General features: G+C 38.7%; 1 protein-coding gene across 3 annotated transcripts in view; it reads left to right on the top strand.

The window, feature by feature from the left end:
* The window catches only part of tepsin (TEPSIN adaptor related protein complex 4 accessory protein), a 37,883-nt gene that overhangs the window by 6,976 nt on the left and 14,347 nt on the right, over positions 1 to 16,560 (top strand). For all 3 annotated transcript variants that reach the window (XM_043714763.1, XM_043714762.1, XM_043714764.1), the window contains exons 4-6: positions 4,406 to 4,499; positions 13,535 to 13,602; positions 13,788 to 13,872. In XM_043714763.1, the coding sequence (XP_043570698.1) occupies positions 4,406 to 4,499; positions 13,535 to 13,602; positions 13,788 to 13,872 (247 nt within the window). The remainder of the gene's footprint in view (positions 1 to 4,405; positions 4,500 to 13,534; positions 13,603 to 13,787; positions 13,873 to 16,560) is intronic.

Genomic DNA, 16,560 nt, shown 5'->3' with positions numbered 1-16,560 from the left:
CCGAATGGGATTCTCTTTCTATCACGAGTCCACATACCAGCAGCAACAACAATGATTGACTGGCCCAGATCCTTGAGAAAATTTTAAATGTTTGGCTGAGGCTTGGCCTTGCTTTGGGGCTTTACTGTGTGCTGACCTGAGGTACCTCTGTTCAGGATATGTCCTGAGTAAGGCTATGCAATTGCCTTCACTCATTCGGTCTGGCGAGGGTGTCCACTTCTATTGGCACACCCTTGCCATATTTTCTAAGGACAAATCCAGTTGTAGTCCCTATTTGAAGTCCAGTTGGACTTCATCTGGTATGCATTATTGTACAGTCACATGATTAATTCCAGAAACCAAACATTCTCTTAGCACCTCATTAAAGGTTAAACCAAAATCACATTCTTCTGTCAGTAAACGTAACCTCATCAAAAATCTCAATGCAGATTCCCCTCCTTCTTGTGACTTAGAGTAAAACCAAAAGAGTGTCAGAATAGGGGAGGTTGGGGGCTGTAATATTCCTTAGCTAAATCTGGAACTCTTGAAACGTCTGAATATCTGGTGCCTCAGGGAAGGTTAGGCTCCTAATAACTGGAGTGTCCTCAAGCTGTCAAGAGAATTATTTGTTGTTTTTGATCTGCTCCAATGTCATTTGCCTGGAAAAAGTAACCCATTTTGTCCACATACTGGGCCCATTCTTCAATGGCAGGATTGAGTCAAGCATCCCAAATAGTGGCATGATGACAGAAATGCTTACCCCAACTCAAAGGTGCCTGTTGCAAGTGAATCTCTTGAGGGGTGTGTTTTTCTCATTGCCATTGAAATAACTCCATAAAGGCTGATATCTGTCACCAAGTCACCGTTTATTTACACGTGCATAGCACATGATACTGACCCAAGGAATGCAGAGCCGGCTTTAAAAGTGAGCAGAGCCCCTGACACTTATGTTCCTTTCTGTCAGCCAAGGCTCCCTGATTGGCACTGTTAACCCGGTCCCATCGCTCTTTCAGTAAACAAACCAATGTTTTGTATTTTTGGTTTGATATTCTTAATTTTATGCTGTGCTGTCTACTGCTGTAGTCCTGTCTGTAACTTAGGAAGTTCCATGGATCCAATTCTCTATGCTTTTAAAAATTAAAGACTTAATCAAGTTTAGTCCTCCTCATCTCGAGTCAATTTCTGTGGATTCTTTGTTTGTGAAACATTTTATTCCACTCCAGTGAGACTTTTTTCTGTGCCATAGGACAATAATAAAAGGTTTGCACAAAAGATCTGTTGCTCAGGTTGTGGATGAGGTTAGCTCACTGAGCTGCTGGGTTATCGTGCAGACACTTGGTTCCCATACTGGCTAACATAGTGTGACTTCTGTAACCCGCTGTTGTAGAACGGATGACTAACGGATATACATCCAAAGTACATGGACCCCACCCACACAGACCAGATCCTCAATTACTATAGCAGCCACCCAAACGTCCACAAATGGAGCTGTGTGAAGACACTATTCAAAACAGCTGTGACACACTGCAACACACCAGCACTGCACATAGAAGAACAACAACCTTACACAATATCTTTGCTAACAACAGATATCCCAATCAGCTTCGTCTGCCGATGCCTGTGCAATGAGGACGCCAAGAATACTCTGTACTACCCACACACTGGCCACCCTATCGTGAAGAACATATCAGAATTAACTGCCAGGCTGTTAAGACCAAGAGGTATTATGGTGGCACACCAACCAACAGCGGCACTACACCAACTATTTACCAGGACTAAGGACACCATACCCACAGCATGCAGGACAAACGTATATAAAATCTCTTGCAAAAACTGCAACATGCTCTACATTGGACAAACAGGTAGAAAACGAGCCATCTGACTTCACGAACACCAACTGACTACTAAGCAATGCGATCCACTTTCCCACATCCCTGTACACACAGACCAAGGGCCCATCAGTTCAACTATGACAGAGTTACTATTCTAGTACAGGCCAGCCAGAGTATTCTTGGAAGCCTGGTTATCAACCAAAAATATCATCAACAAACACATAGACCCAGTGTACAAACCACTGCAGAGAAGGCCCATACGTGACACTCAATTCAACAGAGCGGACCCAAAAAGAAAGCAAGCAGGACAGAACAATAGCACTTCACAGAAGTTGCACTGATGGTGTTACCCACCTGCCAGCATCCGGCCCATATTCCTCCAAACCCTTCCTACTCATATACCCATCCAGATGCCTTTTAAATGTTGCAATTGTACTAGCCTCCACCACTTCCTCTGGCAGCTCATTCCATATGCGTACCATCCTCTGCATGAAAAAGTTCCCCTTAGGTCTCCTTTATATCTTTCCCCTCTCACCCTAAACCTATGCCCTCTAGTTCTGGACACCCACACCCCAGGGAAAAGACTTTGTCTATTTACCCTGTCCATGCCCCTCATGATTTTATAAACCTCTGTAAGGTCATTCCTCAGCCTGTTGCGCTGCAGGGAAAACAGCCCCAGCCTATTCAGCCTCTCCCTATAGCTCAAATCCTCCAACCCAGGCAACATCCTTGTAAATCTTTTCTGAACCCTTTCAAATTTCAGATTTTAGAGTGGTGCTGGAAAAGAACAGCAGGTCAGACAGCATCCGAGGAGCAGGAAAATTGATGTTTCGGGCCGGAGCCCTTCATCAGGAATGGGACTCTGGAATCTAAGCTCTGGTTTCCAGTATCTGCAGTCCTCACTTTTACCTTTCAAGTTTCACAACATCCTTCCAATATGAAGGAGACCAGAATTGAACGCAATATTCCAATAGTGGCCTAACCAATGTCCTGTGCAGCCCAACATGACCTCTCAACTCCTGTTGAATAAGTCCTGCTAAGATTTGCTTTCCCAAAATGCGGTACCTTGCGTTATCTAAATTAAATTCCATCTGCCACACCTCAGCCCACTGGCCCATCTGATCAAGATCCTGTTGTAATCTGAGGTAACCTTATTTGCTGTCCACTACACCTCCGATTTTGGTGTCATCTGCAAACTTGCTGACATCCAAATCATTTATTTCAATATGAAAAACCCAACAGCTCGGTGAGCTAACCAACTACCACAATAATCAAAATTGAGTACAGTATTCTCCGCGTGGCATTGCCAAGGCCTAATATAATTCATTGGTTATTTCCTTACTTGCTTATTCCTTAAAAAATGCACCACCTGTCACTTTTCTAGCTTAAATTCTATTTACTATGTTTCTGCCCATCTGACTGACCTGTCTACTTTGTCCTGTAGTTTGAGACTTTCCTCCTCACTATTTCTCATACCACCGATTCTTGAGTTATTTGCAAATTTACTGTTCATACCTCCTACATTCATGTCCTACCAGGTGTTGGCACTTGATAAATAATCAAAATTCTTGCCCCTATTCCTTGATTTTAATCCTGTGTTAATTTTAAATGGTACAACATGTTCAACTTCGTTGTTCAGGAATATCTGCATTCCTCCAATTCTGGCCTCTTGTGAGTCCTGATTTCTATCATGTTATCATTGGTGGCCTCGTCTGTATTTGCCTAAGTAGGCCTTGAGTTCTGAAATTCCTTGCTAACCTCTCTGCCTCTTAACCTCTTACGTAAGATGTTCTGAAAACCCTACTGCTTTGATCAGGCTTTGGTTATTAAGGTTGATTTCTGCTTCTGTGGTCTTATGTAAAATAAAATCAGAAACGTAAAGCGCTTTGGAAGACTTTACTTTGTTAAAGGCACTTTATAAAAGTGAATTGTTGTTTTTGGATCAACGATGCGAGAATTGCTATGCATATATTTTGTGTACATTCTATGAAATAGACAATGGATTGAGGAATATTTAATTTGTATGCTCTATCTTGCTTCTTTTGAATGTTTGGATATTTCAAATTGAAAATCTGGCAGATCACTCATAGTAGCACTTGGGTTTTAAATTTATGGAAGGTGTGAATTTTAGTGCTATTTTGTTTGAAGTGTTGCCAATAAAATAACACTTGAAAATTAGAAAGCAATATCATGAAACAAAGGAAATATATCGTTGTTGCTGAAAGCCGAACTAAATAGGTTTCTCGACTTTCAACAATCTCGCTGGAATTATTTTCCATGGTTATCTGATAAGTACAGTTAAGGGGAAGCTGATAAATAAGTTGATTTCAAAATTCTTGCAAGACAGTACTTTGGTGTGTAGAAAGTTTGTTATAAATTGGCTGTGTAATGACTGAGACGTGTCATAATTTGGCTGCTGCATAAAAGCCAGACAGGGTGTTAATCCCAAATAAAATAAAGGGTATATTCTTGCTGGCTTATGGCAGTTTCAGTTGCACAGCGAAAATTCGACAAAAGGTTCTATTGTGCTGTGTTAGAGACTTCCTGTCTTACTTTCAGAAAGCAGTCTGCTCTATCTTTGTGCTTATTGATAGGTTCTCAAGATATTGCGGCATGTCTGTAATCATGGTTCACTTCAATTTACTCTGGAACTTCGGAGGAATACTACTCTTATTCAGGAGGTGACAGGTAGGAGTAAATAATAGCTGGTAAACTGATATTTGATGTTAATTTAATTTGATTTATTGTCACCTACTGAGACACAGTGAAAAGTATTGTTTTGTATGGGTAAGTGACATGGTCGATATGAGGTCAGGAGAGACAGTCTTGAACAAACATGTGGACCACATAAAAGCTGCAGCCTTGCAAACAGGGCAGGAACAAAACATACCCAGCTCCTCAGAACATCCGACAAGGCTGTCAGAACTCATGGCTCAGCACCTAGTGCCAAAGAAATGTCTGTGGACGAGATGGGCACAGCTGATGTTGCAGCGTTGAAACTGTCACCGCCTGAAGAAGAAGAATTTCTTCCTAGACGTTCTGTGCACAAGAGGTGGGCTGCGTTCTAACGCAAGCTGCCAATATCTGAGGCACTGGACTTGGGGGAGAAAACACTCCAGAAAACGTTACAGGAAAAGGAACTGTCACAGGATTTACAGAAGGGGTGGAGTTAGCCAGGTGAATCTCATAGAGTATCAATTCCTGATTGGGGCTGATAACCTGGTCCAATAAGGCTGTCCTGGCTGGCAGATAAAATGGAATATGAAGGATTTTGTTCATTGTAGGAGCTGGCTCTGTGCTAGCTTGGTCAGTGACTTCTAATATGCATATTTAAATAAAGTGTGACTATGTGACAGGGCACTGGCTTTCGTGGAGTTATTTCAATGCCTTTAGTTGTCAATGCCAAAATTCTGGAATTCCTTGCTTTAAGTATTGCATTTTAAATTTTTAAATTTATTTTTAAGTGTGGGCTAAAATAGAAAATGGACAATTTCAAAACCAAGGACTGTGGAAGGAGTTGCTGCACTTTTGAAAAAGAGTTACTAAAACCCATCATGATGCATGTGTAGGGTGAGATCTGACTGGCAAGAGATTATAATGTTTCCTCAGTGTTTTATTCCCCAACCTATAACATCAATATTTTTCTGTCTGTTTGTGCATGTCAAGATTTTAAAAGGGATTTAAACTAGTAGAGCTGTATGTTGATAGCTCCTTGTCTTTTTCTTGTAATTAGTATTTATTTGTTAACAATAAATAGCAGTTCTTAAAAGCAGTGTCTTCTGTTAACTTGATTCCATCAGACAGGTAAATAGAGGACTTTGCTTATTTTGACTAAGCCATTAACTCTTGTGGTGACCTTTGAGTAGTGGGTGCCGAGTATCAGCACACTCTCCCAAATGAGTCATAACTTTCACTGAACTCCCAACATCTAAAATCTCCCCCTTTGGCCAAATATTTGATCACCTGCACTAATATCTCTTTCATGTGCCGCTGTCAAGTATTTGTTTGATAATACTTCTGGAAAAAACTTTGGATGTTTTCAAGGTGTAATATAAATGCAAGTTATTTCTGTTTTATGTAAAATTCTGCTTATATCTGAGAGAAATAAGATTTGCGACACCGTTTCAGTAAATATAACACTTTGGTCATCACCATGTATGCTGTTTTCACTGGCAAGACTGATCACCAGAGGTGGCAGCACAGTTGAATATGGTTGTGAGTTGCCTGAGGTGACCTCAACAGTGACTGGGTCCCATGAAGACTCTGTCATCCAATCCAACATGGACTAGGAAACCTCTTGCAGATTACCACTTACTGCCCCCTCCTTCCTCCTCGGCTAAGAGTCAGTGTTCCTGCATGTTGAACACCAATTGGAGGAAGAATAGAAGTTAGCAAGGGCACAGATTATACCCAGGATGGGGGAGTTCAATGGGTATCACAAAGAGTCCATTATGGACTAAGCTGGTTGAGTCCTAAAGGACATGGCTGTTAGAGTAGGTCTGCAAAAGTTGCTATGAGATCCAACAAGAGGGGAAATATCTACTTGACCACAGTGCTTGCAATCTGTAAATAGCCATAATGATAGGAGTTACTCCTGCACCATTTTTGTGGAAGCTGAGTCCCATCTTAATATTGAGGATACCTTCTGTCATCTCAGATGGCTATATCTCTGTGCTGATTGAGATTGATTGCAACCGATGTAACAATTCTGACAATGGGGATAATCAGCAATAGAATTGTATAAAACCATAACCCATAACTTTATGGTATATCCCACTTTATCATTATCATCAAGCTGTTGTATCAAGCCTGATTCAATGAAAATTGCAGGAAGACATTCAAGGATCGGCACCAGGCATACCTAAAAATGAGAGATCAATCTATTAGCTGCAACACCAGAATGCATGCAGCAGAAGTAGGATGTGATAGGCAGGGAAAAGTAATACCACAACCAATAGATCTGATCTAAGTTCTGAAATTCTGCCAAATCAAATTGTGAACGGTGAGGGCAAGTGATGAAGGAAATAGGAATATGGTATTGTTAGTGAACAGTATAATTAAGGGATTAAATACTTTTCTGTGCAGGTGTGACTGAATCCCAAAGCCTGTGTTGTTTGCCTCCTGCCAGAATTAAGGACATCTCCTCAGGGTTAGAGAGGAACTTGGAGGGGGAGAGCAGGGATCTAGTTGTATTTGTCCATGTCGGTACCAACAACATTGATATAACTAAAAAGGAAGCTCTGCTGAAAGATTTTGAACAGTTCGGAGCTAAGATAAAATGTGAATCTCCAAAATAGTAATTTCAGGATTACTGCCTGAGCCATGAACTAACCGGCAAAGGATAATTTATGTCAGGGAGTTACATGTATGGTTTAAAGAGGGATGTGGTAGAAATAGGCTTCAGATCTAGGTCACAGGTACCAGCACTGGGTAGGTGGGAGCTGTTCTCATGGTCTGGGCTTCACTTGAACTGCTCTAAGACCACTGTATGGTGAATTGAATTTCTAGGTCTGTAGAGAGAACTTTAAGTTAATGTTGGGGGTTGGGGAAAGTTCAAAAAGGGGATAAGTAGATTTACAAACTGAAAGAATATGGCGACTTTACAGGGCATCTGTTGGCGATGATTTCAGAGTGGGACAAGAAGGAACAGAGTGTACAAGCATTAAAAAACAGCAAATAGTGTCAAAAGGGGGAAAGAAGGCAAATGAATGATTCATTATTTAAATATGCACAGTGTTCTAAACAAAATTAATAAATTAACAGCACATTTAGAGGTTAATTGGTATAGATCTCATAGCCATTATGGTGACCTGGTGACAAGGAGACCAAAACTGGGAACAAAATATCAAGATATTTCAAAAGAACAGCCTGGAAGGGTAGAGGGGTAGCTTTGTTAGTAGGAAATGCGATAAATATGATGACATGAAATTATCTCTAATCGAATGATGTGGAATCCATAAGGATAGAGGTAGAATACACCTAGAATATACTGAGTAAGAATATGCTGCTGGGAGTAGTCTATAGGCCCTCTAAAAGTAGCTGTGTTGTAGGACAGAGAACAACAGGAGATTGAGGTTATGTAAAAAGACAATACTTTAATCATGGTGACTTTAATCTTTATTTAACTAAGATAAATAAAAGTGGCAAAGGTCGACAAGGAGAAATCTTCATAGAGTGTATTTGGGACAGTTTCTAAGAACAATATACAGTAGCTCCAACTAGAGATCAGGCTGTATTGGATCTGATAATGCGTGATAAGGCATGTTTCGTAAACAATCTCAGAGTAAATGATCCTCTGGGGAACAATCTTGATAACATGGTGCAGTTTAGTATTTGGTTTAAGAGTGAGAAACTTGGTCTGGACACAATTGTGCTAAACAATAAGGATGAGGGCAGAGGTGGCTGAGTAGACTGAGAAGAGAATGGAGTAGAAAAGAGTTAATGAGCAAGGCAGACGTTTAAACAAATAGTTCCTGACTCGCAGTGATTTATCCCAGTGAGGAAGAAGGGTTCTAGCAAGAGGATGAACTGACCATGGTGAACCAAGATATGTCAAGTTGAAAGAAAACAAAAATGCAATGTGGCAAATAATACTGGTATACTAGAGGATTGGGAAAGTTGTAAAAATGAACAAAAGATGACCAAATAAAAGAGAAAATAAACTGAGGACAAATTAATATGAAAACAGACAGTAAGAGCTTCAATAAATGTATATAAAGGAAGAGAGAGATCAAAGTGAATATTGGCCTTTTAGAGAACAGGGCTGGAGAAATAATAATTGGGAACCAGGAGATGACAGAGGAATTGAATAAGTACTTTGTATTAGTTTTCATGGTAGACTATATTTAATAACTTTGCAAAAATGCTAGATAATCAAAGGCTAAAGGGGTTGGGTTGAAGGAAAGGAAATAATCACAATAACTATCACGAAAGAAAAAGTACTGGGGAAAGTAATGGAGCTAATGACCATCAGGTCCCCTGGATATGATGGGTTTCACCCAAACATTTTAAAGGAACCAGATACAGAGATAGTGAAGGTAATATATTACTCTTCCAAGTATCTTTAAATCCAGGAATGCCTCAGAGCATTGGAAAACTATCAATATAATATCTTTATTTGAAAAGGAAGGGGGAATTAAAAAAAACTTAACTATTAACTATCTTAACATCTGTCATTGGGAAAATAATAGGATCTCTTATAAAGGGTGCAACAGTAAACCATTTAGAAATACATAATACAATCAAGAAATCGTCATGGCTTGATGAAGGGGAAAATCATGCGTAATGCATTTATTAGTGTTTCTGAAGGAGGTGGCAAACTGGATTGATCAAGACGAATGGGTAGATATAATATATTTGTGGATCCAAAAGGCATTCTATAAGATATTCTCCATAAGGTTCTTTAAATAAGATGAGAGCCCTTGGTATTGGGAGTAATATTTGGATGGAGGGCTAGTTAACTATTAGAAGACAGAGAGGTGGGATAAAGGGGACATTTTCAGGAAGGCATTCTAACTAATGGAATGCCACAGGAACCAGTGCTGGGGCCATAGTTACTTACACTATATTAATGACTTGGTGACAGAAGTGACTGTACTATTACCAGGTCTGTGGCTGAGATAAAAATAGGAAAGCAAATAATCAGGATAATGCAGAGTCCCTCGGGACTCCAGTATCACAGTTGAACTCTTCAGTCAATTTGTTTGTATACTGCAATCTTGATCTTGACAACATTCCAGGAATTCCATTGAAGACTTGTGTTCTGAAGCGAACTGATCCAAGCTGTTCAATTTCAGTTACAACATTAGCATTTACTGAATCGTATGGAAAATTGCCCAGCTTTATGCCTGGACTCGATGGCTAGAAAAAACTGGAGAAATCCAACCTGGTTGATTAGCACCCTGTTAATCTGCTCGCAATCATCAACAAAGTGATGGAAAGTCTCATTGACAATGCTATCAAGTGGCACTTACTCAGCACATACCTTGATTAGTGATGCTCACTTTGGGTTCCACCAAGGCTATGCAGCTCTTGACCTCATCACAGCCTTGGTCCAAACGTAGACAAGGACAGCTGAAATCAAAAGGTGAGATGAGACTGACTGTTCGTCACATCGAGGCACAAGGTGACTGAATATGACATCAAGGAACCCTAACAAAACTGGAGTCAGTGGAAATCAGGTAGAAAATTTTCTATTAGTTGGAATCATACATTACACAAAGGAAGATGGTTATCATTATTGGTCAATCATCTCTGTCTCAGTACATTTGTTGTACTTCGAAAAATTAATACAGCAAAGTTCAATACCAAAAGCAATTTTTTCAGATATAATAAGTGTGCTTCTGTGAGAAGCAGTATCTGGATAGCATCCAGACTTGGGCAGTTAAGTGACAACTAACATTTGCACCATGCAAATCATGGATAATAATTATTTTTGAAAAGTTTTCAAAAAACACTTCCCTAACATTTCATATTACAGAATTATTGTAAAACCATCCATAAAGTCATAATAAACATTGTTTAGTGCTTCCTCTGCAACAAATTCAACCAATTCTGAAGTATGAATGCAAATCCATAATCTATTTATTTCAGACATTTTTGCCACTTTTCTGTGTTCCAAAGAGTTTGCTAATACTGAGATTTATAATTAGGATTCCTGACTAACAAGAGAGAGATGCGTAAGTTATTCTAAATTAGAAACCAAACTTGTTCAGTCACATCAATATAGTCGCTGCAAAAACAGGTCAGAGGCTGGGAATTCTATGGTGAGCCACTCACCACCTATTACCCCAAAGCCTGTTAACTATCTACAAGACTTAAATAATCAATCTGATAGTATACTCTCTATTGACCTGGATGAGTCCAATTCCAGCAAAACCTGAAGCTTGACACCATCCAGGAGAAGCAATCCTTTGATTGACACTCTGTCCATCACCTTAAACATTTACATCCTTTGCCTCTGACACACACTGGTAGTAGTGTATATCATCTACAAGACTCACTGCATCAACTCACCAAAGCATTTTCGACAGCATCTTCTAAATCTGTCACCTCTATTATCCAGGAGGACAGAACAGCAAATGTACCATCTACAAGTCCCCTGAAGCTACTCACTGGGCTAACTTGGAAATATTTCGCAGTTCCTTCAGTGCCACTGGATCAAAATTCTAGAACTCCCTTTGTAACACCACAGTAAAGTATCTACATCACGTGTACTGTAGTGATACAAGAAGATGGCTCACCCACACCTTGTCAAGGGCATTTAGGGTTGGCAATAAATGCTGTTCAAGCATACTGATGTCCATATTCCTCTGAATGAATAATTATAAAAACAAATCCTGCCTATGAGCAGAACATCTCAATCTAACCTCCACCTGTATGTTGTTCATTTAAAATGATTCTGATGATTTGAAGAGGAAGAGAGAAGGTGTGTCAGGGAAGGGATTTTTATCAGAAGTTGTAAGTTCACAAAAAATGAAGTATTTTCCATGTCTTCGTCAGGATTCAGTAGGTAACTGAATTCAATGTATGAAGACATTCTGTAGGAATGAACCAAAGTTTTCTTAAAGCAATGCTAAAAAGACAATGATACAATTTTACCTTCTGTCTTCTGCAAAACCTCCATGAAACTTTTGGTGCCCCTCCTTTAGAGTTATTCTGAAGATTGTGTGGTGGAACACAAATTACATTCTAAAATATGATTATCTCGACTTCACAGTTTAGGTAAATTAGATCTTTGAATCATAATGAGTTGTGGATGAGATCATAATTGCATCTGTTATGACTGTTGATTGCAATACAAAGGAGTTTAGCAATATTACCAGATTAAACAAATAGGCCAAAATGTCTTGTAAAAATATGCTTGAAGACAGTTTTATTATGATGATAGTTGCTGTTGAGTAAAGGCTTAGAACAAACAATGATGTTGTATCAAGTAAGACCACGACTGTCAAAGGACAAAGAACGCATCATGTAGCATAAGATGAGAATGTGGAAGGATTTTAAAAAAGGTAAGTCATGAGGATCAATTAGAATGTACAGCCTAGACATTTAATACTCATTGTTAAAAGAAGGTAAGTTGGAGAAAGGAATAGACCAGCAAACCTTTTTTTAACAAAAGCTGGAGTCAGTGGATGCAACTTATGAAGATCACCTCTTTAGTATTAGAACAGAAAAAGGAAAGAATAGTGTAATTGCAATACCATAGCAAATTTGAACTAAAGGTTAAATTAAGTATGAAATAAAATTACTTTATTAGGTGGACATTGGATATAACAGCTAGATGCCAGAAATAATAATAATCAGAATTTTACTTTGACAATATTTTTGAAAGACATTTGAGTTGTTTGGTTGAGAAATGAAGGAATAACAGCTCATTGAAAAGGAATGCCAGCCTATTATTGATTCTATTGATTGTTGGTAACTGAACAAAAATAGGAAAATGTGAAAAATGGTTTTGGCTGTTAGGAAGTTATTGATATATAACAGTTCGAATTTGAATCCACCCTTAGTGGCAAGTTTAGGAGTGATCATTGATCAAGTGGGCAAAGAGTGTGCTGAATCGCTGTGATTGAGCTGAGGGCAGGAAAGATAGTGGGCAGCCTTCTCACCTGGAGACTAATTGAGACTGTTAGGTGGCAACTTAAAGACCTTATTAAACAGTGGTGGATGGAAGAGTCACCATGTGGGGAGACAGCCGAGTAAATCATGATGGGTCTACCTTTGGCCTAATGATAGAGAGTGTGGGGAGAATGGTTGAGAATGAAGCATCCTATTTATATCTAATTGAGAAGCCCAGAATTATTACTTGCTTCTAAACTCCCATCCTCCCTGCCACTGCCAACCCAACCACACTCAGCTTCATCCAGAAATCCATGGTCAATGAATTCTGCAAGCCTGAGTATTTTGCCAGCGTTAGCCACCACTCCCGTTGGCACTGCTGGTACTGGAGAGGTGCTGCTGCCCTGTAATAGGCATGTAGCACTCGGGGGTGAAATGTCTGCATTGCTCAGGACTTAATTGTGTGGGAAACCCAACATTGACTGGTTAGGTTTGTAATTACCTCGTATCAGAGTTTGCCCTTCTAAAGGTAATTTTCCAACTGGTAGGCAGAACACCCATCATTTCTATTATGTACAATATAACTGTTTATAATCATTTTTATATTCCATTCTGGCTGTTGAAAAATATTTGAGGATTGACTTTACAGCCCAATATTATCAAAAGAGAGTCGAAAAATATGGCGCTGGAAAAGTACAGCAGGTCAGGCAGCATCTGTGGTGCTTTTCCAGCACCACACTTTTCAACTCCAGCATCTGCAGTCCTCACTTTCTCTCATTATCTAAAGAGACAATGTCAAAGTACCTTCTTTCATTGTTTTCAGTGAAGATTTCAGAATGTCGATGCTCGTTTGTTTCAGACACCACAAATCCCTTTTCCTTACCTGGCAATATATTTTTAATAGGTTTTTCATGGTTTAAGTTAGTCCTTGATAAATAGCTAAATATCTAGAATAATTTACATGCCTAATTTTAAAATTAATATATATCATTTGAAACAGAGAAGAAAATTGTTATAAAATGTTTACAGTTTTCTTCATGAGTAAAGCAATGACTCACTCAGCAATGTTTTAAAGGTTGGTCTTATTCATGAAATAAATTTCATGCCCTGACTATTTTCTGTCCTGTAGCTTCTGATTATTTATTGCATTTCTTTCCTGCTAGTTTTTAGTGGGCCTCCAGATGTGCTTCATGGAAATGCCCTATATCAGAGGGTCCGAACAACTGCTGAGGTATTTACTTTCTTAAGTCTAGGTCCAATCATTTTAAATGTTTCAAAAGTCTATTGTTCGGAACTTGGAGAATATCAGTTCTATGCAGTGCTTCTTAATTTATGCTACATGTTTTGAGAGAGGTATAGAAAATGGGTTCTGGATTCTCTGAGACCAGTGATTAATGTCTATCTTTCCCTTGACAGGATTTAGCAAATTTGTTGTTCTCTGATGCTTTGCCATATCAAGCCTCATGCAATTTGTCCCCTTCCAGATCATATCTGCAGACAGGTAAATCTTGTTCATAAATTTGGCAAGATATACAAGCCCTCAAATCGTTTTATAATTCGTCTTACAGTATCATTTCAATGCAAGAATATGTATTAGAGTCTCCAATCAACTAATTGTAAATATTTGGTGTAGTCAAGTCCACAATCTATATGAAAGCGAAAAACTTTGCAAGAGTGGAGGTCTGAAATTAAGATAGAAAGTGCAGGAGAAGCTCAGCAGGTCTGGCAGCATCAGTGGAAGAGAAACGAGTTAATGTTTCAAGTACACCTTGATTTCTCTTTGCAGCATAATCACAGGGAACTGGTTATTTTTAAAGTAAGGATTCTTATGAGTCATATATGATATGTAATAGGAACAGAGAAGCAAGAGTCGGCCACTCAACCCATTGAGTCTGATCTGCCATTTAGAATGATCATGACAATGGAACAGATGAATGTTTTTACCCATACTATCCTTACAACACTTGACATCAATTATACCCAAAACTTTTTCAACCTCTAAATATGATCTAAGACTTATCTTCCACAGCACTCTGGAGTAGAGAATTCGAAAGATTGACCACGTTTTGAGTAAAAGAAAGTTTTCCTTTCTTTGGTCCAAAATGGATTCCCCTCCCAACAATTATTTTTAAGCCCCTGGTTCTAGGCTCCCCAGTCAGGGGAAACTTCTTGCCTGCATCTACCCTGTTTATTCTTTTAATATTTTGTAGTTTTCAATGAGATCACCTCTCATTGTTCAAAACTCTAGAGAGTACTGGCCCAGTTTGCCCAATCTCTCTTCACAGGGCAGTTCCAACACCCCAGGAAGAAATCTGATGAACCCCAATTGCACTCCCACTATGATAATATCTTTCTTCTGATAGGAAGGCAAAAACTGCACACAGTACACCAAGTATGGTCTAATCAGTTTCACATGTACTCCTGAACTCAGTAATAAAGGCTAACATTCCATTAGCCGCCTTAATAGTTTGCTGCATCTGCATGTTAGCTGTCAATGACTTATTGACAAGGACACCCAAGTCCCTTTGCAGATAATTCCTGTTGGTGATAATTCCTATATATTTAGGTTGGTGATTTCATTTCCTGTGGTGGTCACTTCCTTTTTCCTTTTCTCAGGGGGTGGTAGATGGGGTCTAACTCGATGTGTTTGTTGATAGAGAGTTCCGGTTGGAATGCCATGCTTCCAGGAATTCTAGTGTGTGTCTTTGTTTGGCTTGTCCGAGGATGGTTGTGTTGTCCCAGTCAAAGTGATGTCCTTCCTCATCCATGTGTAAGGATACTAGTGAGAGAGGGTCATGTCTTTTTGTGGCTAGTTGCCAAGTACAGTCATGCCAGCTCAGCTAACATGTACAAAATACTTTCATAATTTCCTTCATTTAAATTTAACACTCTTGCTTCAGATTGAACTTCCTCACTTTCAAACATTATGTAAAATTATCTCCCTAATGTGGTCACTCATCCCTAAAGATTATTTTATAACTCGATTACTAATTACTTATTAATTAATTATAAATTGGCACATTTTCATTACATAATACCGAATCCAAAATAGCCTGTTTGCTACTCAGCTCTTCAACATGCTGCTCTAGAAAACCAGCCTGAGACACTCCAAAAACCAGGGCTCCCCAAGTGTAATTTGTTTGTTCATTCTATGCACAGATTAAAGTCACCGATAACTATGTAGTACATGCTGTAAACTACAATGTTGGAAATAAATCAGCTTTTCTCATTTTTTAATACCAAAAAGAACTTTACACACATAAAAATCAGTTTTTGTTTTCTCCAGTGATTTGCCTTTCATTCATGGAGATATTAGCTTAGTTCATTAGATTAATTTACTAAATGTCAGATGCTGTGGCTTTAGAACTTTAGTGCATCAGGATTCACTAAAAATTCCAAGACAATCCATTGAATTCATTACTGGGGTTTGTTTATACGAATTTTAACATTTTGGCATCACACGGCGCAGCCTCAGTTGTGGTTCCATTTTGCATGTTAAAAACATTTTAAGAAGTGCAATATCCAAAGGCTAGAAGATTGTATCCCAATATTACCAAATGTTTTTCAAATTATGAAATTAAGCCAAAGAATTTAAATGGACACTATTATAGACCATCTGCAGTTCTATTTTGGCTTTTCAGACATAAGGTTTTTCAGATATAGCTCATTGAGCTTGTGGCTCATGTGTTTCATAAACAGTCTTCCTGAGGGAGAGAAGTTGAGAAAGCATTCTGTGACCAGTGGGTGCAAGATTGCTGGACTATTCCTCCCAATAGATTGTTCTAACTTGGTGAAATTCTGCTAAGAGCGTAATGAGCTGTATATTATGAAATTCGTTTGACTTTTCTGTAACATTTTAGATTGAAAGATTGGAAACGAAAAAAACTCAGAAGTAGAATGGAGATAAGCAAAAAAGGGATCAGAAGTAAAGGCAAAAATTTCTTTTTTTTTGTTTATGAGCAACACCGTAAGAAATCTACTGTTTTTTTTATTTTATCTTAAACAGTGGAAATTGTGGCAACTTATTTTTCATATGGGCAAAACTGACATGATTTTACAACTGATGAGTTTCTAAATTTTGGTCTATTCTAATGCATCCATTCACTCTAATTTAAACAATGTCAGAGTCTATAAATTACTGTTTAAACTTAAATTGTTCACTGTTTTTAATAATCTAAAGGGGATCAAA

Source organism: Chiloscyllium plagiosum, chromosome 24, assembly GCF_004010195.1.
Source record: "Chiloscyllium plagiosum isolate BGI_BamShark_2017 chromosome 24, ASM401019v2, whole genome shotgun sequence".
Taxonomy (NCBI): Eukaryota; Metazoa; Chordata; class Chondrichthyes; order Orectolobiformes; family Hemiscylliidae; genus Chiloscyllium; species Chiloscyllium plagiosum.
The sequence above is the reverse complement of the archived record's forward strand: the minus strand, read 5'-3'. Positions and strand labels throughout refer to the sequence as shown.